We start from the raw sequence: 27,718 nt of genomic DNA, 5'->3' as shown, positions 1-27,718 counted from the left end.
GCCACTGCAATGAGAAGCCTGCACACTGCAACGAAGAGTAGCCCCCGCTCGCCGCAGCTAGAGAAAGCCCGTGCGCGGAAACAAAGACCCAACGCAGCCAAAAATAAAAGAAGATAAAATAAAAATAAATTAATTTAAAAAACCCACAAACTTAAAGACCACTTTCATGTCCCCTGTGAGCCTTCTCCAAGACTCAGGTCTCCTCTTGAAGGGGAACCCAATTCGTCAACACTCCACGTGAGGCTCCCGAGAATATACCCAATACCCCAAGTCTGAGATGACTAGGTTAAAATCAGACCCCAGAGTCAAACCTCAGCAAGGGCAAGTTTCTTAACCTCCCTCTCCCTCCATTTCTCAACCTGTAAAATGGGCACACGCAGACTAGTTGATCCTCACTGAGTGGTTATGCGGGTCACAGCACCCAGCACAGCCGTGGAGAGAGGCTCAGAGTAGGTCAGGAAAGCAGTTTCCGGTGGCAACGGTCTAGGCAGCTCTGCCTTTCTTCAGTGTCCTCTTTTTCTAATAATTTTCCCGCTATTTTTTTTTTTTCAAGATCCTTCTCCCCGACAAGAAAAAAAAGACTCCTAATAGCTGGGCGAGACCCTCTGAGACCACCCAGGTGACGGGTGCTCATTGTGGGGGGACAGCTTTCTTTAGGTCGCTGGAGCAACCCAAGCACCTTCTCCCTAGGAAAACAGGCCACAGGCCCAGAAGAAGCCAGGTGAAGCGAGGCCCATAAGCCATGACTCACACCTGCAGCCCCGACTGTTGAGTGATGGCTGAAGGCCACGAGGCAGCTCCTGGCAGAGCTGGGAGCAGACCTAGGTTCCACAATCCCCCCAGTGCAGACCTCCTTGGTTCTCCGAACTCCTCACATTTTTTTGTTTCCCTTGCTACAGGTGGCCTCGACCCTCACTGTCCACAGTGTTGCCCTCCGATTCCAACAGCAGGCAACATCTGAGGGGCTGGGTATGTGTCAATCCAGTCCCTTCCACCCTGCCCACTCCAGTCTCGCCAAAACTGAGGGTGGATCTTGCGGCTGAATCCAAAGACAGGGTCCACACAGGAACCAGTCGGGAGCACAGAGGCCCTTCCCAGCACTGGCCAAGGGCTACAGGTCTTGGACTTTTCAAGCAGAAGTTAGGCTGAAAGCAGAACTCGGGAAGGACCCACCAACCACGCACCGGCCCCCGTGCAAAAGAGCAGATGACCTTGGAAATGAACAAGGGTGCCTGACTGCCTCTTCTGCGTGAAGGAGGGGACGCAGGGCCCCGAGTTTCCTTCTTCCTGGGATAATCAGTCAATTGCTCTCCCTCCAACTACTCTCTTCAGGAGGTACCAGGAAAGCTCTGAAGCAGAGAAGTCTGCACGAGGTGTTGGCAACCTGCAGCTCGGGTATTATGGGAAGACGGGAGCACGGCGGGAAACCTCTGGTTTTCCCTCCATGACTGTCGGGTGGGGCTGAGATAGCAGGCCAGGGAGCAGCGAGGTCATCCCAGGAGCTCAGAAACAAGTGAGCTTTGTTCCTGGGGTTTGAGAAAACCCACACTCTAGGAAATCCAGCCCGATGAAAGCGAAGGACAACGTGGCCACACATTTAGGGCGTGCCACGGGGCCAGATGTTTGGAAACAGCTGGTGGTGACGGCAGAAGGGGCCTGGGTTTTACTAGGACAAGCCTTTCTGACAGCTGGGTGGGCAGATGGTCCCATGGGGGGGTTCAAGAGGACCTCAAAGTTCTCTGGGCTAATCCCATCAAATCAGTGGATGATGAAACTAAGCCCCGAGGAATGAGCACTGCAGCTCAGGTGGGAGGAAGGGGCTGTACTGTGAGCCCATCCTGCTGGAGGCCCGTGGAGGCGCAGACACTGAACAAGTGGCTCTGCTCCCACACGGCCACACCAGGGAGCTGCTCCATTCACGGGCCACAGAAGCTCTTTGTGCCCGACTGCCCCCTGCCCCCGGGCCTCCCCCCACCAAAGAAACAGACAGAGCAGCTGTGGCGCAGAATTAGCCACGCTCCCCACAACGCCAGGCAGACACACCGCACAAAGGCTCCCGGGGTCGCAATTTCGAACAGCGTGTGCAGAGAGAGGGCCTGTGAATGAGGCAGCGCCCCCTGCCCAGGCAGCCCCATCGAGCGGCTCTGATCTCCCCGCAGCTCTGCACCTGCTGGGGGTGTCCATTAGGGCAACTGCACAGACAATCGACTTCCTTTTGGTGAGGATGCCAAGGAGGAGGCTGGACTGAAGCAGGAGGATCTGCGCACGGGAGATGCCAGCAAAGAAGCAAAAACGGGAGTTAAGGCCTAACGCCTCCAGCTGAAGAGTTTTGGAGAAAAGGCTCTGGTCCTGCCCACGAGTTGTAGGCGCAGGTCCCTGCCTGCCTAGAGTAAAACCCACACTCTGAGAGATGAAGCAACTAACGTCGAATGCACTTTCCTAATATTTCCGTTTGCAGCCAGCTGATAGGCAAGTGCAGGCCACCGACTTGTTTCACACTCAGCAATGCTCTAACAGGACCCAAGCTGAACAGCGACACCCATAAAAGGCCGAGCAGAGGGTCGGAATTACCTTCACCTACGACAAAAGGTAGCAGCTACAGAGCCGAGGCTCTCCGCGAGCCCAGGGCTGGCTGGTGCTTTACAATGCTTTCACGACTCCTCATAGATGAGGAAGTGAGGCCCCACATAGCCATGTCAAATGGTCAGGAAGGGCCAAGACTGGAACCAGATCCTGGAGGCTCCAATTCCCATGACCTGAATCACTCTGCTTTGCTGAGCAGGACCCATTTCTTAGAGCCAGCGGAGTGGTTCTAACGTAAGCAGTTGAGGATGCCGAGGGGAGAGTCCCACTCCCAGACAACAGCGCTTAGCTCCCATCTCCCCTCCACAGACAAGCAATGCTTCCTTTAAGGCTGTTTGTTTTTCTGCAGGTCACTAATGCTGAATTTCAGTGGTTAATACCCCGAGGGACAGGGTCTTTTAATTTGGTCCATACAATATTTTCATCAAGAAAGACAGAGATACTGAAACCTGAGTTCCAGTCTCAGGCCTGCCAGCACCTGGCTGTGTGACTCTGCATAAGTCCCTTACCCTCTCTGGGCCTCAATCCTTCCCACCTGCCATATTAGAAGCCTGAGCGAAGCTGGTCTATAAAGGAGGACTTTTCCACTTAACACCAGTCAGTGTATCTCCTCGGCAGGTCCTCCCTCCCGCCTACAGCCCCACTCACTTATGTAAATAAGCCCTGGAGCCTCCCTCCCGTGCAGAGCCCGCCCACTTTATGTAGATGAGCCCTGGAGCCTCCCACCCGTGCAGAGCCCGCCCACTTTATGTAGATGAGCCCGGGAGCCTCCCACCCGTGCAGAGCCCGCCCACTTTATGTAGATGAGCCCTGGAGCCTCCCACCCGTGCAGAGCCCGCCCACTTTATGTAGATGAGCCCTGGAAGCTCCCACCCGTGCAGAGCCCCGCTCACTTACGTAGATGAGCCCTGGAAGCTCCCACCCGTGCAGAGCCCCGCTCACTTACGTAGATGAGCCCTGGAGCCTCCCACCCGTGCAGAGCCCCGCTCACTTACGTAGATGAGCCCTGGAAGCTCCCACCCGTGCAGAGCCCCGCTCACTTACGTAGATGAGCCCTGGAGCCTCCCACCCGTGCAGAGCCCCGCTCACTTTATGTAGATGAGCCCTGGAAGCTCCCACCCGTGCAGAGCCCCGCTCACTTACGTAGATGAGCCCTGGAGCCTCCCACCCGTGCAGAGCCCGCCCACTTTATGTAGATGAGCCCTGGAACCTCCCTCCCGTGCAGAGCCCGCCCACTTTATGTAGATGAGCCCTGGAGCCTCCCACCCGTGCAGAGCCCGCCCACTTTATGTAGATGAGCCCTGGAGCCTCCCACCCGTGCAGAGCCCGCCCACTTTATGTAGATGAGCCCTGGAGCCTCCCTCCCGTGCAGAGCCCGCCCACTTTATGTAGATGAGCCCTGGAACCTCCCTCCCGTGCAGAGCCCGCCCACTTTATGTAGATGAGCCCCGGAGCCTCCCACCCGTGCAGAGCCCGCCCACTTTATGTAGATGAGCCCTGGAACCTCCCTCCCGTGCAGAGCCCGCCCACTTTATGTAGATGAGCCCTGGAGCCTCCCACCCGTGCAGAGCCCGCCCACTTTATGTAGATGAGCCCTGGAGCCTCCCACCCGTGCAGAGCCCGCCCACTTTATGTAGATGAGCCCTGGAGCCTCCCTCCCGTGCAGAGCCCGCCCACTTTATGTAGATGAGCCCTGGAACCTCCCTCCCGTGCAGAGCCCGCCCACTTTATGTAGATGAGCCCCGGAGCCTCCCACCCGTGCAGAGCCCGCCCACTTTATGTAGATGAGCCCTGGAGCCTCCCACCCGTGCAGAGCCCGCCCACTTTATGTAGATGAGCCCGGGAGCCTCCCACCCGTGCAGAGCCCGCCCACTTTATGTAGATGAGCCCTGGAGCCTCCCACCCGTGCAGAGCCCGCCCACTTTATGTAGATGAGCCCTGGAAGCTCCCACCCGTGCAGAGCCCCGCTCACTTACGTAGATGAGCCCTGGAAGCTCCCACCCGTGCAGAGCCCCGCTCACTTACGTAGATGAGCCCTGGAGCCTCCCACCCGTGCAGAGCCCCGCTCACTTTATGTAGATGAGCCCTGGAAGCTCCCACCCGTGCAGAGCCCCGCTCACTTACGTAGATGAGCCCTGGAGCCTCCCACCCGTGCAGAGCCCGCCCACTTTATGTAGATGAGCCCTGGAAGCTCCCACCCGTGCAGAGCCCCGCTCACTTACGTAGATGAGCCCTGAGTAGTAGCGCTCCTTGAGGTTGTGCAGCACCGAGGCTTCGTTGAGGCACGTGAGCTCCGCCATGTCCTCCACCTTGGAGAACTTGGGTGGGTTCATCTTCTGGATATCATCCTTGTTCACCTTCACCTTCTTCCCGTTCTCCACCAGCTCCACGATGGCCTCCTCACCCATCTCTTCCTTGAGGCTGGCGGGCTCAAAGCCACTCTTGTCTGAAGGCACCCATACCAGCTTCTTGGCAGCCCAGTCGGCCTGGGCCAGCGGGTTATTGATGAAGTTTTTATCCACATAGAGATACTTATCGGCAGCTTGCTGCGCCATGGTGACTTAGAGCCAGGACCGGGAGAAAAAAAGGATACAACGTTAGCTACAACTATACCAGCCACAAAGAAATCACTCGCGTCATGTGTTTGCAAACTATACAGCATTATAATAAGTAAAGTTATATATAACCAGATCGTACAATTGGTCAAAATTTTCTTGCCCTCTACTTTCGGGAGAAAGCTGTACATCACTGGAAAAACAAGTTGATATCAGAGATTCTGTAAGGAATTAATGGTAAGATGTATCCCAGGATTGATGCACAAACAAATCTATAAACGATTGTGCCAAATGATATGCATAGTAAGTCTCAGACAGATGTAATTAGAGTCACACTAAGCTATACCTGCTAAGGCAGGAAAGTGACCACACAGTTTAAGAGGACTTCCAACAAGAACACATTTCTAGTTAACCCAAAAAAGGCAACTGACTACAAGTGCACAGAGTGGAAGGCTCCAGTTTAAAAAACTTTTCCTTATTTCACGGAGTCAACCAAGAGAAGAAAACACAGCACCAATATGTTGCCAACAGATTTTAATTCCATCGCCCAAGAAATAAGGTGAAAAGAAAAGAAGTCAGGCTCCAGGACACATCGTGGAGAGTAATGAGTGCTTCCCTTCTGAGGCACTAATGTGAAAAGGCAACGCTCATAATTTACGGGCGAGGAGAACGTAAGTCCATGTGTGTTTGCCTGTTTTGAAGCTGATTTGCAAAAGAAAGATAAAATAATCCCTCTTATCTGAGTGGTTTTATAGTTCATGAAATACTATCACACACACTTCACTATCTCAGAAGATCCTCCTCCTACCAACTCTGTAAAGTGGGTAAAGTACGTGTTATCATCCCATTTTACAGATGAGGAAACAGAAGCTCTCTGGAGGTGAGGGGTTTAGTCCAGAGTTACCTAAGAAGGACTCCTGGTCTCTGTGGTCTCCCATAGTCTAACCACAGTACTTATTCCTGCTCAGAGGCTCAGGCTGGGATCAGCGGGGAGGACAGCTGCTTTGAGGGAACCAAAAGCAGGACTAAGAAACCCTGGTCTAGGGACTTCCCGGGTGGCGCAGTGATTAAGAATCCACCTGCCAATGCAGGGGACACGTGTTTGAGCCCTGGTCTGGGAAGATCTCACATGCCGCAGAGCAACTAAGCCCGTGCGCCACAACTACTGAGCCTGCGCTCTAGAGCCCGCGAGCCATAACTACTGAGCCTGCGTGCCACAACTACTGAAGCCTGCTTGCCTAGAGTCCGTGCTCCACAACAAGAGAAGCCACCGCGATGAGAAGCCTGCGCGCCACAACAAAGAGTAGCCCCTGCTTGCTGCAGCTAGGGAAAGCCTGCGCGCAGCAGCGAAGACCCAACGCAGCCAAAAAATAAATAAAAATTAAAAATTAAATTAAATTAAATTAAATTAATAAAAGAAAAAGAAACCCTGGTCTAGGACAGAGCCAGCCCACAGCCACCAGAGGAACAACCCAGAAGCTCATTGACTAGCTCATGACACCGGGAAGCTTTTCCCTTGTGAGATCAAGGCTCCTTCCCCAGGCCCAGGAAGCCAGGAGGACCCCAGATCCAAACCCAGAGTCTCACAGTCTTTCATGCTTGCTGATCCCAACAGGAATTTGGATGCCAAGGAGGCTGAAGGCTTGGGAGGCAGAGAACAAAAGCGAAAGTCTGGGCTGCCCAGGCCTTCTTATCTGGGCTCATTAAATGGTTTCCAGATCAAGGCTGAGGGGCTCCCCTGGACTCACTCCAGGAGAGGCTGTTTTCTAGGAAATCTGCCAGCTCCCACCCACCACAAGGGAAGGCAAATCCAAGCGGCAGAGCCTGGCAGCCTCCCCAGCAAGCTCAGCCAGGGGCTTTGTTTACATTCGCAGCACAAGCAAACCCTGGCAGCCCCTCTTGGGGGACCAAGGGGCACCATCCACCTGCAAGGACCACCCCCAGAAGAAGCAGGCAGGGCCCAGAGTGAGGCAGCAGCACACAAGGCAGGAATGGGATGGCTGCAGACCACCTGGCCAGCCTCATCTTCCGGGTGGGTCTGGAGGCCAGACAGGCCCAAATCCAGCCGTCCTCAGCTCCACACTGGCCAGTCCGTTCAAACAAATCAAAGGCTTCTCTGTGCCAGAGTAAATACCAGTTGTCTTCTGCCTCTCTGCCGTCCATCTGACCATGGGCCAGTTGCCCTCTGCAAAGTCCTAGCACCCAGGGTCCCCAAACCGATCTCCCCAATCACGTCACCACCGTGCTCGAGAGCTCGCAACAATCACTGAGCACAGGGCCTCCCTGGCTGCTGGTTCCTCAGACTTGAAACCCGGAAAGGAGAGGACAATCTCCCATCGATATGCAAAAAGGGATTCACGTCAACCCTGTCCCCCAAAACCCCAAGTCCACTGCTCGTTAGGAGTTCCACCAACCCAGTCCGGTGAAGGCACCCTTTACAAGATCGCTCCAAGAGAAGGGGGGAAGGGGCCAATCATTAAGTACCTACCTACCAACATCAAGTTTGGTTTCTTCCCAACCTCACCTAACCATCAGTCACCCTGGGAAAAAAAGCTCTTATTTTCCCCAGTTTACAAATGAGGAAACAGTCCAGAGAGGGCAAGTCGCTTGCCCAGAGTTGCCAGGCCCAGTTATGGGCTAACCCAGATCTGCCTGGTCCCCAGGCCTGGCCTCTTCCCAGCACACTTGTGCCTGGGGTCTCGCAAAAGAAGTCAGGCCAACATTGGGGCTGGGCTGAAACTGTCAGTAAGCTGAGGGGAGCATGGGCGGTACAGGGGAATGCATCCCGCAACATTCAGCAGATATTTACTGGGCATTATCAGGCAGCCAGGGAGGCTGAGAAGGAGCCTTCCTCGTATGGACCATGTGGCCTGTCAAAAAGCGGAGCAGGGCTTCCCTGGTGGCGCAGTGGTTGAGAGTCCGCCTGCCGATGCAGGGGACGCGGGTTCGTGCCCCGGTCTGGGAAGATCCCACATGCCGCCGAGCGGCTGGGTCTGCGAGCCATGGCCGCTGGGCCTGCGCGTCCGGAGCCTGTGCTCCGCAACGGGAGAGGCCACAACAGTGAGAGGCCCGCGTACCACAAAAAAAAAAAGCAGAGCAGGGTGAAATCCAACATTCTCACTCCCTCAGCCTGAGACCGTCAACAGTGGGTGATCCCTCAGTGATGACAGAACGACTTCTGGCCCTCATCAAACTCCAGTTCACCCCAGCAACTCCAACCCTGGGGGAACCTAGAGCAAAGAGTATACGGGCTGCCTCCAGGTTGCAGGCCCTGGGCGTTTGGCCTTTGGCCTACCCTGGGAATCTGGGGTAAGGGCCCTGCCAGGCCCTTTCATCAGTGAGCCTGCACTGGAGGCCATGAACATTGCAGCAGGTAGCAGGGGAAGACTCCACCCAACCCCCCGCCTTCAGCTCCTGGTTCTACCCTACCTTCAGGCCTCAGTGGGGGGGGCAGGGGGCAGGTACAGGCCAGCACTGTCTACCTCTGATAGCTATCTGAGATTTGCAGGCCAAGCCATACTTCCTATAAGAGGGAGGGGTACACCCCACCCCCTCAGAGCTGAATCGGGCTGCAGCCCTCTGCCTCCAGCAAGGCCAAGCCACCCCTGGACAGTGGGCTTGAGGAGTCCCCACTGGCCTCAGCACCTCTCTCTGAGCAGGACTTTTCATTAAACACGGCTGCTTGACCAGGCCAAGGACAGAGCCGTTTGGTTTCAGCGACTCTGCCGGAATGACGTGGGTTAGCAGCAGTGCCCAGATCAATACATGGGGCTAGACCGGTGGGGAGAGCTGCGGAGGTCACGATAAACAATGGAGTTTCTATTCAAGAGTCTTCTCCCCAGGCCTGGACAGGAACATCCACATTCAAGGATTTGGGGGCCACAGGGCTGCAGCTGAGCTCCTGTTTCCACCTGTGTCAGGTAGAGGCTCCTGGGCCCCAGTGGCTGCTGACTCTTGTGTGCCTGGCGGGGAAGCCAGCACACAGGTTAACTCTCACCTCTAAGGATGCAGGTGGAGCAAGCCGCCACCGTCCAGAGCTGTGAGCAATGAAGGGGCTTTATAGAAAGGACACCAGGGAGGCGACTGCCTGATTGCGGCAGCCAGCACCCGCCACTTCTCCCCGCCCTGTCTTGGGAACATGCTAAACGGCCTCTGAAATTTTTTAAAAACTGCGTGTAATAGAACAGTTTACAAGATGAAAGAAAAAGACGCACCACCAAATTCCTGACACTCTCCCCACAAAAATTTGTCTTCTCTCTTTTTTTTTAATGGTCCCTTCTAGTCCCGGCTCATAGAAACACTTGATTTGTAACTATTGCAGGCAGGGAGTTTCACATTTTGTATTTTCCCTCCTCACTCTGACCACTTCCCCACCGGGCCATAGTCTGCTTCTTGATGGTTTTTATCCCAGTGCTTCATTGTTACAGGGGACAATGCAGAGGCTCTGAGAGGAAAGTAACCTGTCGTTGACACGGCTGGGGGGGAGGAGGACTCGAACCCAGGACCCCTGACCCCAAAGCCTCGTTAGTGATCACTTTTAATGGCTGCATGATATTCCAAAGTGATTTAAAAAAAAATACCGCTTACTAGCTCTTTTCCTCTTATCTAATGGACTACCTTGACATAAGTTCTCAAGTGGAGTTATGGGAGCAAAGGAACATCTGTCCGGGTGTTTTTATGGCCCCCGAGGGTACACTGGTGTGCACGGCCGCTTGAGCAGGGTACCCACGTGGCAGCAACGACACCAGCACTAAGAAAACTGTCTGCAGGAAAGAGCTCGTGGCTCAGATTAGGAAACCTCAGAAGTCCTGGGAAGTTGTGGGACTCAGCAGGCCAGCAACGGGTTAAGGAGAAAGGAGGCGGCTCTGGCCCATTGGAGATCAGATCAGGCTAAAGCCAGCCCTTTCCATGCCGGCTTCCTGTGGGTGCCAGTCCAACTCCAAGAAACCCAAGTAGTTGCCTTTTTAGGCCATAATCGAGAGGACACAACCAGAAGCTAAATTAGGATTCTCAGGAAATGATGAAACTGAAAGTAGACAGGTTGACCAAAAACCTCTGCTTTTAACACAGAATGTCATTCCTCGATTATTTGCCTTCTCCCCTTCCCCCCCAAAGATCCATTTGGATCTTTTACTCCTTCCTGTTTTCTGAAGGAATCCTCTCCCTCTCCCTCCCTCCTTTCTTCCCTCCCTCCCCTTGGTTGGTTCTCTTTGTACTTGCTTGTGTGCTTGTTTGGAAAAGAATCTGCGAGCCCCTTAAAGATATAATTTATTGTACTAGGACAAATCAGTGGTCCAGACACTGTGAGCTTTTCCATTCCTAGATGGTAGGATTTATGTAGCCTTCCACGGGCCAACTTCTAGGCTTGGAGCTTTCAAAGTCATCACAACTCATCTTAAAGCTACCATCTTAACTCATCTTAAAGTAATGAGAGCCTGCTACTAAGCTCTCCATTTTCTCACTCAGTCCTCACAATCATTTAATAAGGGGTATGTCATCATATTCATACGACAGGTGGGGGAAATGAGGCTCAGCCAAGTCACAAAAGCCAGGTTCAAACTCAGAGCCACTGGGCTGCAAGGCCCTGCTCAGTTTCCACTTAAGACTGCCTTCCCGCGAGCTCTCCGCGGCCATGGGGAGAACACAACCCTAGAACCCCGCTGGGGAAGCAAACCAGCAAAACGGACATTAATTATGCCAGCTCTAATTATGCCAGCTCGAGGCTGCAAACCCCATCCCCTTGTGCTGGTTTGTACAAGGGACTCTTCACATTTCCACCTTAAATCGGCGGAGCTAAAAGTAAGGTGAGGGCCGTGACCTTGGGGGAGCCATTCAAGTTCTCTGAGCCAAGGTTCCAGTTCAGAGACCCAGGCTGCCTCAACCCAGACAGCAGAGCCCTGTTCCAGCTTAGTCACTGATATACGCAAGCAGGCCCCTTTAATTTTTTTTTTAATCCCCACCCCCATCCCAGAGAGCACAGGTAAAAAGGCCCCTTCTCTTTCTCCTTATAGTCATTGCTTTTGAGTGAAATTAAACTATCGAGGTGCCTGAGTTCCATTGTTAAGGAAAAGAATTTGAAAAAGAATAGATACATGTATATGTATAACTGAATCACTTTGCTGTACACCTGAAACTAACACAACATTGTTAATCAACTATACTCCAATATAAAATAAAAAGTTAAAAAAAAAAAGAGCTGGGCTTCCCTGGTGGCGCAGTAGATAAGAATCTGCCTGCCAACGCAGGGGACACAGGTTCGATCCCTGGTCTGGGAAGATCCCACATGCCGAGGAGCAACTAAGCCCGTGTGCCGCAACTACTGAGCCTGTGCTCTAGAGACCACAAGCCACAACTACTAAGCCCGTGTGCCGTAACTACTAAGCCCGTGTGCCGTAACTACTTAAGTCCACGTGCCTTGGGCCCATGCTCGGCAACACAGAGAAGCCACCGCAATGAGAAGCCTGTGCACCGCAACGAAGAGTAACCCCCGCTTGCTACAACTAGAGAAAGCCCGCACGCAGCAGCAAAGACCAAAATTAATTAATTAATTAATTTAAAAAAACAAAAAGGCCCAGGTGATTAATGGAAGACAGAAAGCAGCCACGCTGAGGGCAGGGCAGGGGGGAGCGCGTCCATGGCTGGGCCAGCTCACCCCATCGTACTGCAACCGCGTGCAGCAACGAAGACCCAACACAGCCAAAAAATAAATAAATAAAATAAAAATTAAAACTTTTAATAAAAAAAAAGAGCCTATGAAAGCACCTGCTGAAGTAATATAGAAATTTTCAAACTCATAAGATTTACTTATTCAATCAACTAATACATACTGAGGCTCTACGTGCAAAAATACTGTGACAAAGGTGCAGAGGACCCAAGGAGCTTGTAATGTAGTGAGATGACAGGATAGACACATACCACTAGTGACAGTGCCAATTTGGGACTTTATATAGAGTAGAGAGTGGACAGAAAGCAAGCTCCTTGGTTTCCTCTCCCTTTCACAGCTGCACCCAGCACCAGATATGGTGGGGGCCCAACAGATAGGCTGGCTGTATGGATGAAGAAGAAGTACTGCTGGCCCTTCAAATCCACAGATTCCACCAACCACGGATCAAGACTCCATGAAGGAAAACAGAGGAACAAGCAACTTGCTTGTAGGAACAGAGAAAGGGGTGATTCAATGGAAAACTTGGAAACTCAAGGCAGAGTTTCATGGAGGAGATGACATTTAAGCTGGGTCCCGGAAGATGGGTAGAATACTGATGGGGGAGGAGAAAGATGATCAAAAAGTATTCCAGGCCAAGGGAGAAGGTATAGTTTTTCATAAACTACGAAATTATGTGATCAGTTAAGCCAAGGTTTCTCAGCCTCGGCACTCTGAACATTGGGGACCAGATAATTCTTTGCTGTGGGGCCTGTCCTGTGCATTGGAAGATGTTTAGCAGCATCTCTGACCTCTACCCACTGGATGACAGGGGCACTTGGTCCCCAGTTTTGACAACCAAGATTGTCTTCAGACATTGCCAAAGGTGGGGAGTGGGGGGAAACTGCACCCAGTTGAGAACCACTGATTTAAGGGATTAGTATGAACAAATACTGCATCAGGGACCCAGACCTCTCCTTAGTAAATCCTCTCCCAACTCTCAAGGGCACAAGCCAGCTCTCCTTAAAACAGAAGTCCTCAGAGCAAAATCATCCCCAGGACCCAAACAGTGACCATCATGGATGGTGCTGTCACTGAGGAAGGACTGTCCCTTGTAATACACTATATTTTAAGGGATATGACCACTACTGGACTGTACTTTAAAGATTCCTAAATGCCCAGTTAAAAAAAATAAATCAGGCAAAGGAGGCTGATGTACTTCCCCACACAGGACATGAATCTCCCTCAGAGCCTCCAACACAGCAGCTCAGGCAGTGATTCATAAGCAAAGTTCACCAGCATCAAGAGGCCCCGGTGACGGGCTTCCCTGGTGGCGCAGTGGTTAAGAATCCGCCTGCCAATGCAGGAGACATGGGTTTGATCCCTGGTCTGGGAAGATCCCACATGCCGAGGAGCAACTAAGCCCGTGTGCCACAACTACTGAGCCCACGTGCTGCAACTACTGAAGCCCGCACACCTAGAGCCCGTGTTCCACAACAAGAGAAGCCAGCGCAATGTGAGGTCCGTGCACCGCAACGAAGAGTAGCCCCCGCTTGCTACAACTAGAGAAAGCCCGCGTGCAGCAGCAAAGACCAAAATAAATAAATTCATTGATTAAAAAAAAAAAAGAGTCCCTGATTAACGGAAGACAGAAAGCAGCCACATTGTGGGCAGGGCAGGGGGGAGCGCGTCCATGGCTGGGCCAGCTCACCCCATAGTCCTGGGAAATCCATCAAATGCTATTTACTGGATGGTTTTGGCAAATCAGAATTAGTCCCAGGGAGGGAATTCCCTGGCAGTTCAGTAGTTAGGACTCTGCACTCTCATTGCCGAGGGCACGGATTCCATCCCTGGTCAGGGAACTAAGATCCTACAAGGCGAGCGGCATGGCCAAAATTTTTTTTTTTTTTTTTTTGCGGTACGCGGGCCTCTCACTGCTGTGGCCTCTCCCGTTGCGGAGCACAGGCTCAGCGGCCATGGCTCACAGGCCCAGCCGCTCCGCGGCGTGTGGGATCCTCCCGGACCGGGGGACGAACCCGTGTCCCCTGCGTCAGCAGGCAGACTCTCAACCACTACACCACCACGGAAGCCCATGGCCAAAAATTAAAAAAAAAAAAAAAGATAAAAAGAAAAAAGAAAAAGGATTAATTCCAGGGATGATACCCAGGTGAATGTTTCCCACCTACCAGAGGGACGTCTCCACCTGGCGGACCCATAAGCATCATCACACCTGAACTCCCCCCACCCTCCTCTCCCCAGACCCGCACTCTCTTCTAGGTCTCCATCGCCAGCTAAGACACTGTCCTTCTGGTCACCCAAGACAGTCACTGTAAATTCCTCCCCGGTGGATTAGCAAGCCCTCCACCAACCTCATGGCCAGCACCCCTTCCATACCGGGCCTGCCTCCAGTCCTTTCTGGGCTGTTACAGCTGCTCCTTGCTGGCTCTTCTTCGAAGCCCTGCATCTTCCACCTCCTTCAAATCCAGCCTCCTCACTGCCTTCAGAATGACTCAGCAGCTCCATTTCTAGGCATGCTGCTCCCTATTTTATTGATATTCCCAGCCCATCCAACAGTTCAAGGGCTCTGCGACTTCCCCAAAATAAAATAAAATCATCTTTGCACGGTGAGTAGGCCCTTGTGACCCTACCCATTGATCTCCTCCGTGCTCCTAGCCCTTCCTTTCCCCCTGCCCTCCTTTTGTGGTGCAGCCTAAGCCTTTCCCAGATCCTCATAAACAATTCCTTCACATCCCACTCTGCTTACGCCTCCGGGCCTTCGAAGAAGAGGTGTCCTTTGAACCAGGAACCCTCTCTCAAATAGCTCCACACTCCGTCCTCTGATAGCTGTGAAAAGACTTCCCTCATGTCCCTCCCCTCTGGGCTCTGTCCTGTGTCCACTGCACTAATCCAGCAGCTGGATTGTCACATGTGCAGTTTTATCTGAGGACAGGGACCAGCTCTCATTCATCTTCAAACGTCTAGGGCAATGTCCGACTTGGAGCAGGTGCTCAGTTAAAGTTTCCTGAATGAATGAATAAGGAACAAGACGAAGAGGAGGCAGGAGGAGTAATGGGGAAAGTTTTCGAAGCGCTATGCAAAGAGGCCAGAGAGCACCAGAGCTGAAGTGACAGGGAGAGCAGAGCTGAAAGCACACACCAGGGTCGTAGCCACCTTATCTGTCCTCTTTGTTACAAAACCCGAGCCATTTGTGGACTGATTTTTAAATCCCCCAAGCAAAAAGGGAAAGAAAGCATATTGGGGCTTTCAACCCACAAAGAGAAATAGTACTAAAGATAACTTCCTGGACCCCAAGAAGCTCTGTATAAGGTTGAATAAACCATCTCAGTTTTCTGGAACCATCTAGCGCCCCCTGATTAACCAAGACGGAGGTGCCTACCATCTACCACCAGACAGAGCAGAACGGACCTCAGCTGGGGTGGCGTGGCCTCTGCTCTCATTGGGAGCCAGGAAAAGCCCTGGGCCATGCTTCCTGCCTCTCCTGTCCTTGGTCTGCATCTGCTGAGCAAGTACCACAGGCACGTTCTCTGGTGTAAATTCAGAACAAAGAGACACACAGGACTTGGAGAAACCACTGCCTCGTGGGGCACCGACTCTGCAGATCCCAAGATAAAACGTTTGTAATGCACCATGATGGAAAGGAGTGGAATGGGCAGGAATTTGGAGGCGGACGGCCCTGGGTTTGATCCCCAGCTCAGGGTTCCTGTGATCTTCAAGCTGGGAACACCTCAATTTCCCAGCTTTAGAAAGAGAAAAAAGTATGGACCGTCAACCATCGGAGGAGTTGTAACTCAACTTCCCAGCAAAGAATCCGACATTTACTAGGAACTGCCTCCCAACTCCTCTGTCTTGTCCTCCTGCCCTGATTAATCCTAACCCTTCCCGGAATGATACCTGGGACTTACGGAAAAAACCTTCCAGAAGCTTGGTGACTCTTTCTCCAGGTTACGCCACCTTAGCCTCCTAAGTGATTTGCCCGAGGGGAGAGGGTTTTCTGGCCAAGGAAGGTTGGAAATGCTGCATCCCACGGCCCTCCTGCTGAGCCGAGATGCACACAAAAGGTTCTGAGAAGCCTGCAGTAGGGAAACCCACTTCATTTTGCCCACTCAGGCTTAACGCCCAGGAATATCCTTCAGGAAAAATATTTCTTGATGCTGACCTGGGAAATGCTGGTCTGGTGGGATGTGTGCAGGAGGCCTGTGGCAGAGGAGCAGGGGTTGGGTCTGGCTTGGCACTGACCAGCTGGGTGACCCTTGCTGGGCAGCTGCTGTCAGGCTCAAACAAGATAATAGACACAGAAGCCTTCCTGCATAAGCACGGGGGCTGTTCAGCCACTGAGCCGCCCAGGGCCAACCTCACAGCAGCCCCCACCCCGAGGTGCTCACTCTCCCCAGGCTACGAAGGGGGGAGGGGCCCCCCAGCTGCCCAGAGCCCAGAAGCTGCTGAGGAATGGGAGAATGGCGGATGGGCCCCTCCCCTCCCCACCTCAGGAATGTTGTTTGCTTACAGAAGAAGCTGGGACTTGTTTCCATTAGCAGTATTCCAACCCAAGCCTGTATTAATGCTTAGCAGATAAGAAAACCAGACCAGAGACAGGCCACAGAAGAATTTAGCACCAGAGCCCCAGATCCCATCCCCTTCACCCTTCCCTCCCCAGAGGCCCTCTGGAGGGGCTTCCCAGGACTCCTGAGTTCCCCAGGGAACGCCGAGATACAGGGCCTGCACCCAAGGAACCCAGGCCATCAAGTGACACCAGACTTGAGTATGCAGATTTCCCCCTCCCAGTGAGGCATAGGGGGAGGGGCAGGGGGCGTGGGAGGGAGTAGCCGGAGACTGGGGGTGGAGGAGGAGGGTACACAGCTGCTCACCCAGTATCTTATCAGCCAAGCGGAGGAATGTGGACTTTACTCTAGGGACAAGGGGAGGTGGGGGAGGGTGACATCACTGGATTTGTTTTTTTTTGTTTGTTTGTTTTTGCGGTAGCTCTCACCACTGTGGCCCCTCCCGCTGCGGAGCAACAGACTCCAGACGCACAGGCCCAGGGGCCGTGGCCCACAGGCCCAGCAGCTCCGAGGCATGTGGGATCTCGCGGACCAGGGGACCACAAACCCGTGTCCCCTGCATCGGCAGGCGGACTCTCAACCACTGCGCCACCAGGGAAGCCCTGGATTTGTATTTTAAAGAGATCACCCTCCTCGCTGCAGGGGTGTGTATGTGTGTGTGTGTGTAAATAAACAAATAAATAAATGAATGAAATAAAGAGATCACCCTCCCTGACCTCAGTTTAAGAGAAGCAATGAGAGAAGTCAGCAGCTGGAAAGTACCATGGACCAGCCAGGAGGGGGCTTCCAACCTGAGAGGAGAAAGAGTTCCTTGACAAGGCTGGGGAGAAAGAGATCACATGCCACACGAGGGGGGGCAAATGGAGGCAGACTTCACCCTCTGAGCTACCACTCTGAACAGCCCAGCTCAGGGAGAAAACCCAGGCAAGGAGAACCCTGGCAGTCCATGCCCACTGCGGTCACTTCCTCCTAAGTGAGAAGTGACCCAGCATCCCAGGAACTCTCTGGCCAGCGGCACCAAAGTGTCTTGGGCATAGATCTCCTGCATCATGTGTCAGAGATCAAAGTGCCCGACTGAGTCTCCTCCACTAAGATACCATCCTGTCCTCAGGGCCACAAGGTACATTTTTTATTTTTTATTTATTTATTTTTTTTGCGGTCTGCGGACTTCTCACAGTTGTGGCCTCTCCCGTTGCGGAGCACAGGCTCCGGACGTGCAGGCTCAGCGGCCATGGCTCACGGGCCCAGCTGCTCCGCGGCATGTGGGATCTTCCCAGACCGGGACACGAACCCGTGTCCCCTGCATCGGCAGGCGGACTCTCAACCACTGCGCCACCAGGGAAGCCCCACAAGGTACATTTTTAATGAATGAATCAAGCAACTAATCAGGGCAGGAAGCAGAGCTTGAAAACAGCTCTGCTATTTAAGAAATCCACCATTCAGAATGACGACCTTTCCCACCTAAAGAGAAAGATCCCTATGGCCTTTAGAGCCCAACCAATTCCCGCAACCAGTGCCTCCAACTACCTTTCCAGCCCCATCTCTCCTGTCCCCTGCCAGACACTCTCATTCAAACACGACTCCAGGACTTCCCTGGTGGCGCAGTGGTTAAGACTCCATCTGCCAATGCAGGGGACACGGGTTCGATCCTGGTCCGGGAAGATCCCACATGCCACGGAACAACTAAGCCCGTGGGTCACAACCACTCAGCCTGCGCTCTAGAGCCCGTGAGCCACAACTACTGAGCCCGCGTGCCACAACTACTGAAGCCCGCGTGCCTAGAGCCCGTGCTCCGCAACAAGGGAAGCCACCGCAATGAGAAGCCTGCGCACCACAATGAAGAGTAGCCCCCGCTCGCCGCAACTAGAGAAAGCCCGCACGCAGCAACGAAGACCCAACGCAGCCAAAAATAAATAAAGAAATAAATTTATCAAACAAACAAAAAAAACATACAAGTCCCCAGAAGACAGTCTTCGCTTCATCATAATTCTCCACTCACCCAGGCAGCCTTTCCTAACACCCGGTATATTATTCCTCTTTCTCCTCTCCCCAGGCCTGCTCCAGCACAGTCTGCCTTATACCAGAACCACCAGAACCTCTCTGCCTGTTCCCATCGTCCCTGGAACTCCTTCAGGTGCTGACTGAGCCCAGGGTTCAGACAGAGGGTACTCAGTCAGTCGGTACCTGTGGACGTGAACTCGCCTATTCAGAATGCTTGGGTTTACAGCTCACGTTGTGTCTTCTGGAACCTGGCTGTCCAGCAGAATCACCATTCCCTCCTAACCCCTCGCGTCTGGTGTCAAAGGAGAGGACAGGCACAGCAGCAATGCAGCTCTCACTGCATGGGAAGAAGCTGGGCGAGCAGCTGCCAGCAGACCTGCGGGTAAGTTGTCTGCACTGGATGTTGACTTTGCTCTTAACCGGTTCAGTATTTGTGTAGTGAGATCACACATGTGCCTCACCTACTCGGTAATGAGCTTCCTTCCACTCGGCTGCCCAGGAGAAATTGTAGAGAAGCAAGTCATTTCAGACGTGGTGGTGGGGTCCCCCCCAAAGAGCAAGGTGCACATTATCCTCCCAGATGCACCCCCGGGTTTGACAGAATAGCTTGGCTGACTTCTCATCAGGAACTGTGCACGGACACACCACCCTATCCTCCCGCAGATCGCATCTCCTGAACCCTCAAGAGCTTCCCACACTCGCACAGGGGCGACACAAACCTTCAGATTCCTGCAGTCAAGTTATCCCTTCCCTTTGGTTCTGCTGATAGGCCGGTTTTTCTTTCCCCAAGCACGCAAGCACAGTTTGCTGAAACCCAACACAGAAAAGTAACCATACTGAGAAGATTTAATTATACGGCCGCAGTCTCAATGGGAAAGTGCAGCACGCTGGTTTCCTGAGTCCACATCACGATGGCTGAGAAGCCCAACTGGAGGTCAGAAAGGAAAGACAAGTCTGAAGACCCCTCAGTCCAGGGCCCACCAGGTCTTCGGCAGCTTGTTATTCTGAGTGATGTTCAAATGACACAAAAAAACAAACAAAATCCGCTACCACCAATAACCATCCTGATCCCATTCTGCTGGGCTGAGAGCTCTAGGGCCACGATGGATCCCAGTCACCACCAGGTCCCTGATGACGGACCTGCGTAGGTGCTGAGTAATCCCTAATGAACCTTAGAAATGGGAAAGGTTCCAGTCTCCCAAAAGGTCCAAACCCCAAGGACCAAGCCCAACCGATTCTCTGCCACCCATTCTTAAAGTGCCTGAGGATAAGCCCAGTAATCCTGCATCTTATTTTCCAAACCTCAGTGATTCTCTTTAGCAGACAAGGCAGTAAAGGCCCAGAATGGGCTGAGCCTTCTCTGTGGCCATTCAGGACCGTATCAGCATCTTCATTCTTCTCCCCACCCTTCCAGCTAAATCTGATGTACGCTAATCTCTGTTTTGTTTCTGACTGACACACGACTGGTTAGAGGTCAACACCGATCTTCCTGTATTGATCAAGGCAGTCATTTAAGTCGGCCCTGAGAGGAGAGAGACCTTCCAAATGGTGATAACTTTAATCATGACCTTTATGGAAGGCGTCTTAGAAAATCAGACTCAGGAGACGGCCAAGACTGGCTGGGGGATTGCGGACCCGTCACTTTACTAACAGAACAAACTGGGCCAGGTTGACTGGGCCCCTAGGCCTCGGTTTCTCCGTGCACCAACTGGAGATACTACCAGCTGCGCCCCCACTCCCCGGATCAGCTGGGAGGACAGGAGGGCGTGGAGCTGTGCAGCCCCCAGCGGAGAGCTGACAGCCCCATCTCTGCAATGCGGTCAGAGCACGGCTCAACTCACAGGACTATTGTGGGGACCAAAATGAGCTAAGGGAGGAGCGGTGCTTGGTGGCGCCCCGGGCCCGCCGGTGCCCCTCCCGGACGGTCTTGCCTCTTCTCTCAAGGAGTTTGTGTCGCTGCTGAGCTAGCTCATAATGAGTCAGTCACAAATGCTGCCCTCACAAAGCCCACTTCGGGGGGGGTTTGAAGTCACATCCTGCCTAGCCTCACTCAGCATGATTTATTCCACCCCAGGAATGCAGCTCACTTCCCAGAATTTTGTGAAGAACTTTAGTTAAAGAGTTTGATCCTAAAGGGAGCTCCATTTACAGGCTCAGCTGCAGGGGTGGAGGAGACCCAGCTCAGCTCAGACCTGTGGGCAGGAACCACACAAGTCAGGGCTGAGAGACCCCACCCCACCCAGCCCCCGCAAGAAGCATCTCATCCTGGGGGCGCCAACATTTTTTTTAAACTCTCAAGTTGCAGTAGAAAAAAAATGATTTAAAAGCTTTTTATCGCGAATACGCAAATGTGTCAAACAAGAGCTTCGCAAAATGCTACGTGCATACTTTGCACTCGAGTCTATTTAATTCCTAAAACTACTGGTTGCCACCGGTAATCTCACAACCCACCAGCGAGTCTCAACTGACAGCCTGAGAAACACCCATCTGACCTCAGCCTTCACTGGGTATGTGAGGCTCAGACTAGGCCAGCGACATGCCCAAGATAACACAGTGAAGTTCACAAGCAAAAGTTAAGTCCAAAGAAAAGCAAGGCTGGGGCGGGGCGGGGTGGGGGGTGGGGCGGTGTCAAACCTCCGGCCTGTAAGGTGGCAGCTGTAGCAGCCCAGTCACCTGACATGGGCTGGACTGCTGGTCCCCCGCCGCCCCCATCATTTGATCTCGACACCCTCAGTAAAGCCATGGCAGGTATCCTACGGCCCCTGCCCCATTCCCTGCTCCCCAACGTCCCCCTTAAAAAAAGAGGGAGACCGATGCTCAGGGAGGTGAAGTGACCTGTCTGGACCTGGGGTTTAGGAAACATCTTTTGAGGACCTGGAGCCCAGGTGGAAAATCACAAGGACAGAAAGAAAGAAGAGCCCAGTTTCTTCTGTATGCAGAGTAACAACAGATCAAATCCACTACTATCAAAACATCACCACTCAAAGCTCCAGGCAGAGCCCCACACTGAAGAGATGCCCAGAAGTGCTATATTAAAGGCTTCATACAGATGAGATGGGAGAAGAAAAGCCCACTGCCCCAGGAAGGGTACTCTCCTCACATTTATATCCTTGGGACAATGTCACCTAACCCTATAATGAACAGACCCTCCTGCCTGGTAATAGCCTGTGTGTGTGCGTGTCTGTGTCTGTGTATAAACAGATATGCCTCTGCACATCTGTTTATACACAGACATACACACACACACACACACACACACACTCTATAAACAGGAAACCCAAAGTCCCCATTTCTCTAGATCAGTGGTTTTTAACACTTCCAGCCATCAAAGACCCCTTTGAGAATTGGTTGGAGGCTGTGAACCCTTTGTGTACCATCTTAGGGGGTCACAGAGACCCTCAAGTACAGTCCACGGACTTTTAGGAGCCCCCTGGTTACCAGCTCAAAGGCAAAGGGGCACTGGAGTGGCCTCCTTCTGCACCAAGGCAACGTGAACTGACTTCAGAGGCTTTGCTTCCTTCACCATCCTCCAGAGGGGATGCGGTCGGGATGGCCCAATAGTGAGAGTGTGCCTGGGAAGCAGAGGACCCGGGATGGTGACAGCAGGAGGCCGTGTCCCCTGGGCTGCTCTGATCACTCTGGACGGCAGAAACAAAACATCCAAAACTAGACGGCAAACTGTCTCCCTTTCGTTTCCATCCCTTGGGCCTGTTCACCACTGAGCCAGCACGGAGCCAGCCCTGGGCACACAGGCTGGAGGGCGGGCAGAGATAAGCCCTCCAGAAAGGCCAGGCTGCACGAGCGGCATCCCAGAGCCTTCGCCCTCCCGGGAGAAAGTGACCCAAATACGAGCCACACACGGGGTGAAGATAAAACCCACTTATTTCACACTTGACACAAAAATTGAATGACAGCTCCTAGAGCATAGTGTGCTAGCACCCGTGTCTGAAAGGTCGGCCAGCCCAGCTGTCCTTGAGCAGGGAGCCTGGCCGCAGGGATGACCTCACCACATCTGTCACCAGAAACCTGGCCGCCGCTTATTTAACCACCTGCTGAGAATCATTCCTTTGCCTGGGCCACAGGCTGGTCCCAGAGGGGCCAAGGCTGAAGCTGTGTGAGAGAAACCGTGGTGGATCCTGCCTTAGGGAGCGGCCAGATGCGGCCATACCAGCCTGCCCTGGGCGAAGCCTCCCCTCCCCCCCACACAGACGTGCACACGCAGACGTGTGCGCACACACCCCACAGAGGCTGTGGGATCAGTGCAGGATGGGACACATCCGGCCAACCTGGATGTGGGCACTGGAGTCTCCATTCACTGGCTGAGGGATTCTGGGAACATAATTTTTTTTTTTTAATTTATTTTTGGCTATGTTGGGTCTTCGTTGCTGCACGCGGGCTTTCTCTAGTTGCGGCGAGCAGAGGCTACTCTTCGTTGTGGTGCGTGGGCTTCTCATGCGGTGGCTTCTCTTGTTGCAGGGCACAGGCTCTAGGTGCGTGGGCTTCAGTAGTTGTGGCACGCGGGCTCAGTAGTTGTGGTTCGCGGGCTCTAGAGCGCAGGCTCTGTAGTTGTGGCGCACGGGCTTAGTTGCTCTGCGGCATGTGGGATCTTCCTGGACCAGGGCTCGAACCCATGTCCCCTGCTTTGGCAGGTGGATTCTTAACCACTGCACCACCAGGAAAGTCCTGGGAACATAATTTAAGCATTCTGCACCTCCCTTTCTTCATCTGCTCAGGAATCACAAAGCCCATAGTGCAGGACCATGCTGACACTTAGTTCTGGGTGCTTCTCACGTGAGACCTCACTACTGCACACAACAACGCAGAGGTAGGTTCTGTTAGCGTCCTGCTTTGCAGATGAGGAAACCAAAGCCCAGGGTGCAAGTAGTAGCTGCTGTTGCCTGTACCGCGGGGTCTGCGCCTACCCAGCAGGCTCTGAACATGCAGAGAGGCAGCAGAGGCACAGAGCAGTAGGCAAGGCTGGTAAGAAGACCTGGTGACCGGCCGTCAGCAATGGGTCAGGAAGGGGACGGCCCACAACCTTCCCTGCCACCCAGCACCCAAGCGGCCGACGCAAGCCCCCTCGCATCAGGCAAGTTTCACCTGCAAACTCCTTTAACCCGATTTCTCTAAGATGTGCTTGTCAGAAGGGGGAGGTTTCCCTCCCCGCCCCTCCCAGCTGTCCCCTGCGGATCCCACTGAGGAGGCAGGAATTTAACAGGCCTGTGGTTCACACTCCCGACCACAACCAGTTTGGAATGTCCAGGTCCAGCAGCACAAAGGCGGCAGGCGAAAGTCTCCCCAAGGGCCCAGAATTCTGCCCCAGCCCCCATCTTTGCTCAGGTCCTCAATGGAGTATCACATTCTTCAGATTCTTGTCTGAAAGCCAGAAGGGGACGGGGGCTTGGCTATTTCAACCTAAGGATAACTAAAGCCTGAGACGTGTCTTAAAGGGGAAGAGAGCCATCCTTTTTCAGCCTCTGTCACACTGGTCTGCCCTAGGTGTGTAGACTGTGAAGATCTGCACACGGGGGTTTGCAACCCGGAAGAGCCCTCGGCCCAGCGTCCCCAGCGTGTCCGCACTTTGAGGGCACATGGCTGGTAAGAGGCTGGGAGGGACGCTGCCATGCTGCATCTTCAGTCTCGGCCTTGGAGGCCGCTGTCTGTTCCTTCCTCCCTGATGTGAGGCTTCAAGTGCCAGCCAGCGAGTGGGCAGAACCAACTCCAGGTAGGTCTGGAGGGAGGTGAGAAGCCACAGTGAGGACGGGGCCTTGGGAATTCCACTGGGCTCGGCGGCCAGTGATTAATCCCGTGATGAGGCATTTTTGACGAGCGCTCGGTCAATACAGCCACTTCCTCTACACCCTGGCAGGCGCAGGAGATGGCTGGGGGGCAGCGGGCCCAGCTCTGGGCAGAAGGCGGGCAGCGGGCCCAGCTCTGGCCAGAAGGCAGGCTGGTGGGCTAGGAGGTGGCCAGGAGGCAGCTAGGAGGCAGGAGCAGTGCTGGAAGGCTGAGGGGGAACAGCTAAGATTCCCTGTAGGAGCCATGCTGAGCCCATCTCACACACCTGGCCGCCCACCTGCACCTGCCGCCCACGGATGTGTGTCTCCAGTGGAGCAGGGAAGGCTGTATTTCACACCTGGCACCATAAGCCAGGGAGGCACCGGGCCGACAACCACTGCATTAAGGTTGTGTACGAAAGCGTGAAAGTCTACAAGCCCCCAGCTTCACAGACGCTATCCACTTAAAGGGTTAAGTGGGATGAGAGGGCAAGAGAGGCAACGGAAGCAGATATGGAAAATCACTGGCCTGAAAATTAGAGCAGCGGGGAGAGGACCTGAGATCTCTCCCGTACTACCTGGGGTGAGGCACTTAGGTTCTTTGAGCCTCGATTTTCCCAGCTCTAAAATGGGAACATCAATACCACCACCCTCGTGGGATTGGGAGACTTCAACTGCAGTAACCTGAGTGTGACTTCAAACTTCACAGTGATAGAAAAAGTACATGAGGATCGGTTTGTTAAAAATGGATAAAATAGATATATTTATAATAGACAGCCTGGCACTGTGCTGGAGAAACTGTATGTAAATAAAACAAATAAACAATAAAGCTAAACTTTATTGAGCACCAAAACGCTCATGGTAGTTATTTTCCCCATTCCACAGACAAGGAAACATACGCACAGGAACGATGCATGACTCCCCCAAGGTCCAAGAGCTGGCACAGGGGAGAATCCGAATTAGGACAGAGGGTCTGACTCCAAGTCCCCTGCCTACGTACACAAGTACCAGACAGAACCATGGCACAGTGGTTAAACCTCAGACCCCAAAGAAATAAAGCCATCTACCCAAGGTCACACAGAGCTAAGCGACAGCGCTCATGCTGAACCAGGTCTGTTTGGTTCACGCTCCGGTATGAATATATTCACCCCTCTCTGAAGCATGTATTAAGTGCTTACCGTGGGCCACATACAGTGCAAGGGTTCCAGTGGCAAGTCCTCTAATAGGGCAGGGACACCAGCAAGTAGGGTCGAGAAGGGCTAAGACAGAAACCAGTGGGGGGTGTGGGTGCTGACAGAGCAAGGGAAGCTCTCCCTGGCAGGCAGCCACCCAACACTTCGGCCAGCAACTGGGATTTTCTAGCCCTGCACGAGTTTTCCGCAAGCGTTTCCTCTTGCTCACGTAAAGGCAGTGTTTATGGCTCCTCAGAAGGGAGAAGTCATCTCCAAGAACACTTGCTCCACAAGAATGGGCGGGGGATGCCATCACCCCTGTAAGGAAGGCAGAGCGACCTAAGAACTGTCCATCCCTTGTCCATTCTGGGGGCCTGGTTCCTGCGGCACTTTGATGTCCATGAGTGGAACTCAGGAGCAGAGAGGATGAAAGAAGACAGGAGGCAAAGGCGCTCCGTGAACCAAGGGCGGGCGGGGGGCAGGAGAGGGTATGGGGACACATTTACTGGGGGTCCCCCATGAACCAGACAGTGCACGGAGTGACTTCCACAATTTAGCTGCCCAAAGGACACCACGAGATGGGTTTTATTAACCAGATTTTACAGGTGAGCAAACTGGGGCTCGAAGCAGTTAAAGGAACAACTGGTGAAGTAGGGAGAAGTCCTAGAGGGACCGATAGAGTGTCCCTGGGTTAGAGAGGCCTCTTCTGACACTGACACATACCCACTCCCCTCTCCTCTCTTATGGTCTGCACTCTGCCCCCCAAATTCACATATTGCAGCCTGCACCCCCAGTACCTCAGAATGTGATTGTATTTGGAGAGAGGGTCTTTAAAGAGGTCTTTAGGTGAAAATGAGACCATGAGGGTGGGCCCTAATCCAATCTGACAGGTGTCCTAGTAAAAGGAGGGGGTTTGGACACAGGGACACAGCAGGGATGTGTGCAAAGAGGGAAGACTGAGTGAAGAGGCTGCAATAGGGAGGCCATCTGCAAGCCAAGGAGAGAGACCTCAGCAGAAACCAACCCTGCAGACACTGTGATCTTGGACTTCCAGCCTCCAGAACTGTGAGAAATAAATTTCTGTTGTTTAAGCAGCCCGGTCTTTGGTGCTCTGTACATGCCTTCACCTGACCATCATTCTCTACAGTATGCCCACCACCCTGACCTGCCACGGTGAGCCTGTTTGGCTGGCTGCTGGCTGCTTCTCCCCACTGGAATGTCAACCGCAGACTTTGGTTACTTTTATTCAGTCATGTATCCCCAGCACTGAAACAGACTCTAGCACACAGCCAGCATTTGATACATATTTAATGAATAAATAAACTGAGTGAAAATGGGATTTAAACCCAGCTGCCACTTCTAGAGTCACCCACTCCCTTCCCCACGCCCCGCTGCCTCCTTCTGCTTTATCTAATTCTCTATTCCTGCCCCACCTCTCCTCCTCCAATATAAAAGCTGGTAAATAATTTTAAATAGTATAAATTCAAAGATAATCTCTAGTCTATAATCACCGCCAAACAGTAGTGTAAATAAGGTGACAGGAGATTTAAAAAAGATACACACTGGGGCTTCCCTGGTGGCGCAGTGGTTGAGAGTCCGCCTGCTGATGCAGGGGACACGGGTTCGTGCCCCGGTCCGGGAAGATCCCACATGCCGCGGAGCAGCTGGGACCGTGAGCCATGGCCGCTGAGCACGCGCGTCCAGAGCCTGTGCTCCGCAACAGGAGAGGCCACGACAGCGAGGCCCACGTACCATCAAAAAAAAAAAAAAAAAAGATACACACCGGACCTCACCTTGACCACCAGGGAACATTATAATCTACTAAGTGCTGAAATCCCCAGCTAATGGTTTATTCTCATTACTAATTTAAAGTCAATATGTAAAAAATAAGGTTAGGTTAGGTTTAGGGTTTGTTTTTGGTTTTCTGAGTGTGTATTTGATGGAGGGGGGAGCACACTGAGGACGACAGGGCTCTCCTACTCAAACCTCAACCCTGCGGACCTGGTACTGATCCAAACCGCCGCTGCAGCCTGGAGAGGGGACCCGAGGAGGTCGGCAAAACCTGAAACAGACAGCACCACGGAGGTGTCCCAGTGACCACGTCCCGCCCTGGCCCTCTCATCCCTTCTCACTCCCTCGGGGTGTGGGCACGGGGATGGGGCTGGCTTCTCTCCTGCGCTCTAGGAAGACTGCAGCATTCAGGCCAGGCTCCTTTGAGCCAGAAGCTGGGGCTGGGGGACAGGGGCAGTGGGCAGCTGGAAAGAGGGAAGAAGCCTTGGCAAGGAAGCCATTAATCTGGAATGAAAGAAAACACTAGAGCAAAGACACTGTAGCCCAGTTTCTAGGCCCTTGACCACCTGCCTTCTCCCCTCACACCCAGCCCCGCCCCGCGCCCCAAAACTCCTTTACT

At 53.2% G+C, this 27,718-nt stretch overlaps 1 protein-coding gene across 1 annotated transcript in view; it reads right to left on the bottom strand.

Annotated features, from left to right (window-relative positions):
* MYH9 (myosin heavy chain 9) overlaps positions 1 to 27,718 on the bottom strand; it is a 94,657-nt gene that overhangs the window by 56,168 nt on the left and 10,771 nt on the right. Inside the window, exon 2 of the mRNA XM_032644405.1 lies at positions 4,806 to 5,143. Coding sequence (XP_032500296.1) covers positions 4,806 to 5,138 — 333 coding nt within the window. The 5' untranslated portion in view covers positions 5,139 to 5,143. The remainder of the gene's footprint in view (positions 1 to 4,805; positions 5,144 to 27,718) is intronic.

Source organism: Phocoena sinus, chromosome 10, assembly GCF_008692025.1.
Source record: "Phocoena sinus isolate mPhoSin1 chromosome 10, mPhoSin1.pri, whole genome shotgun sequence".
NCBI lineage: Eukaryota > Metazoa > Chordata > Mammalia > Artiodactyla > Phocoenidae > Phocoena > Phocoena sinus.
The sequence above is the reverse complement of the archived record's forward strand: the minus strand, read 5'-3'. Positions and strand labels throughout refer to the sequence as shown.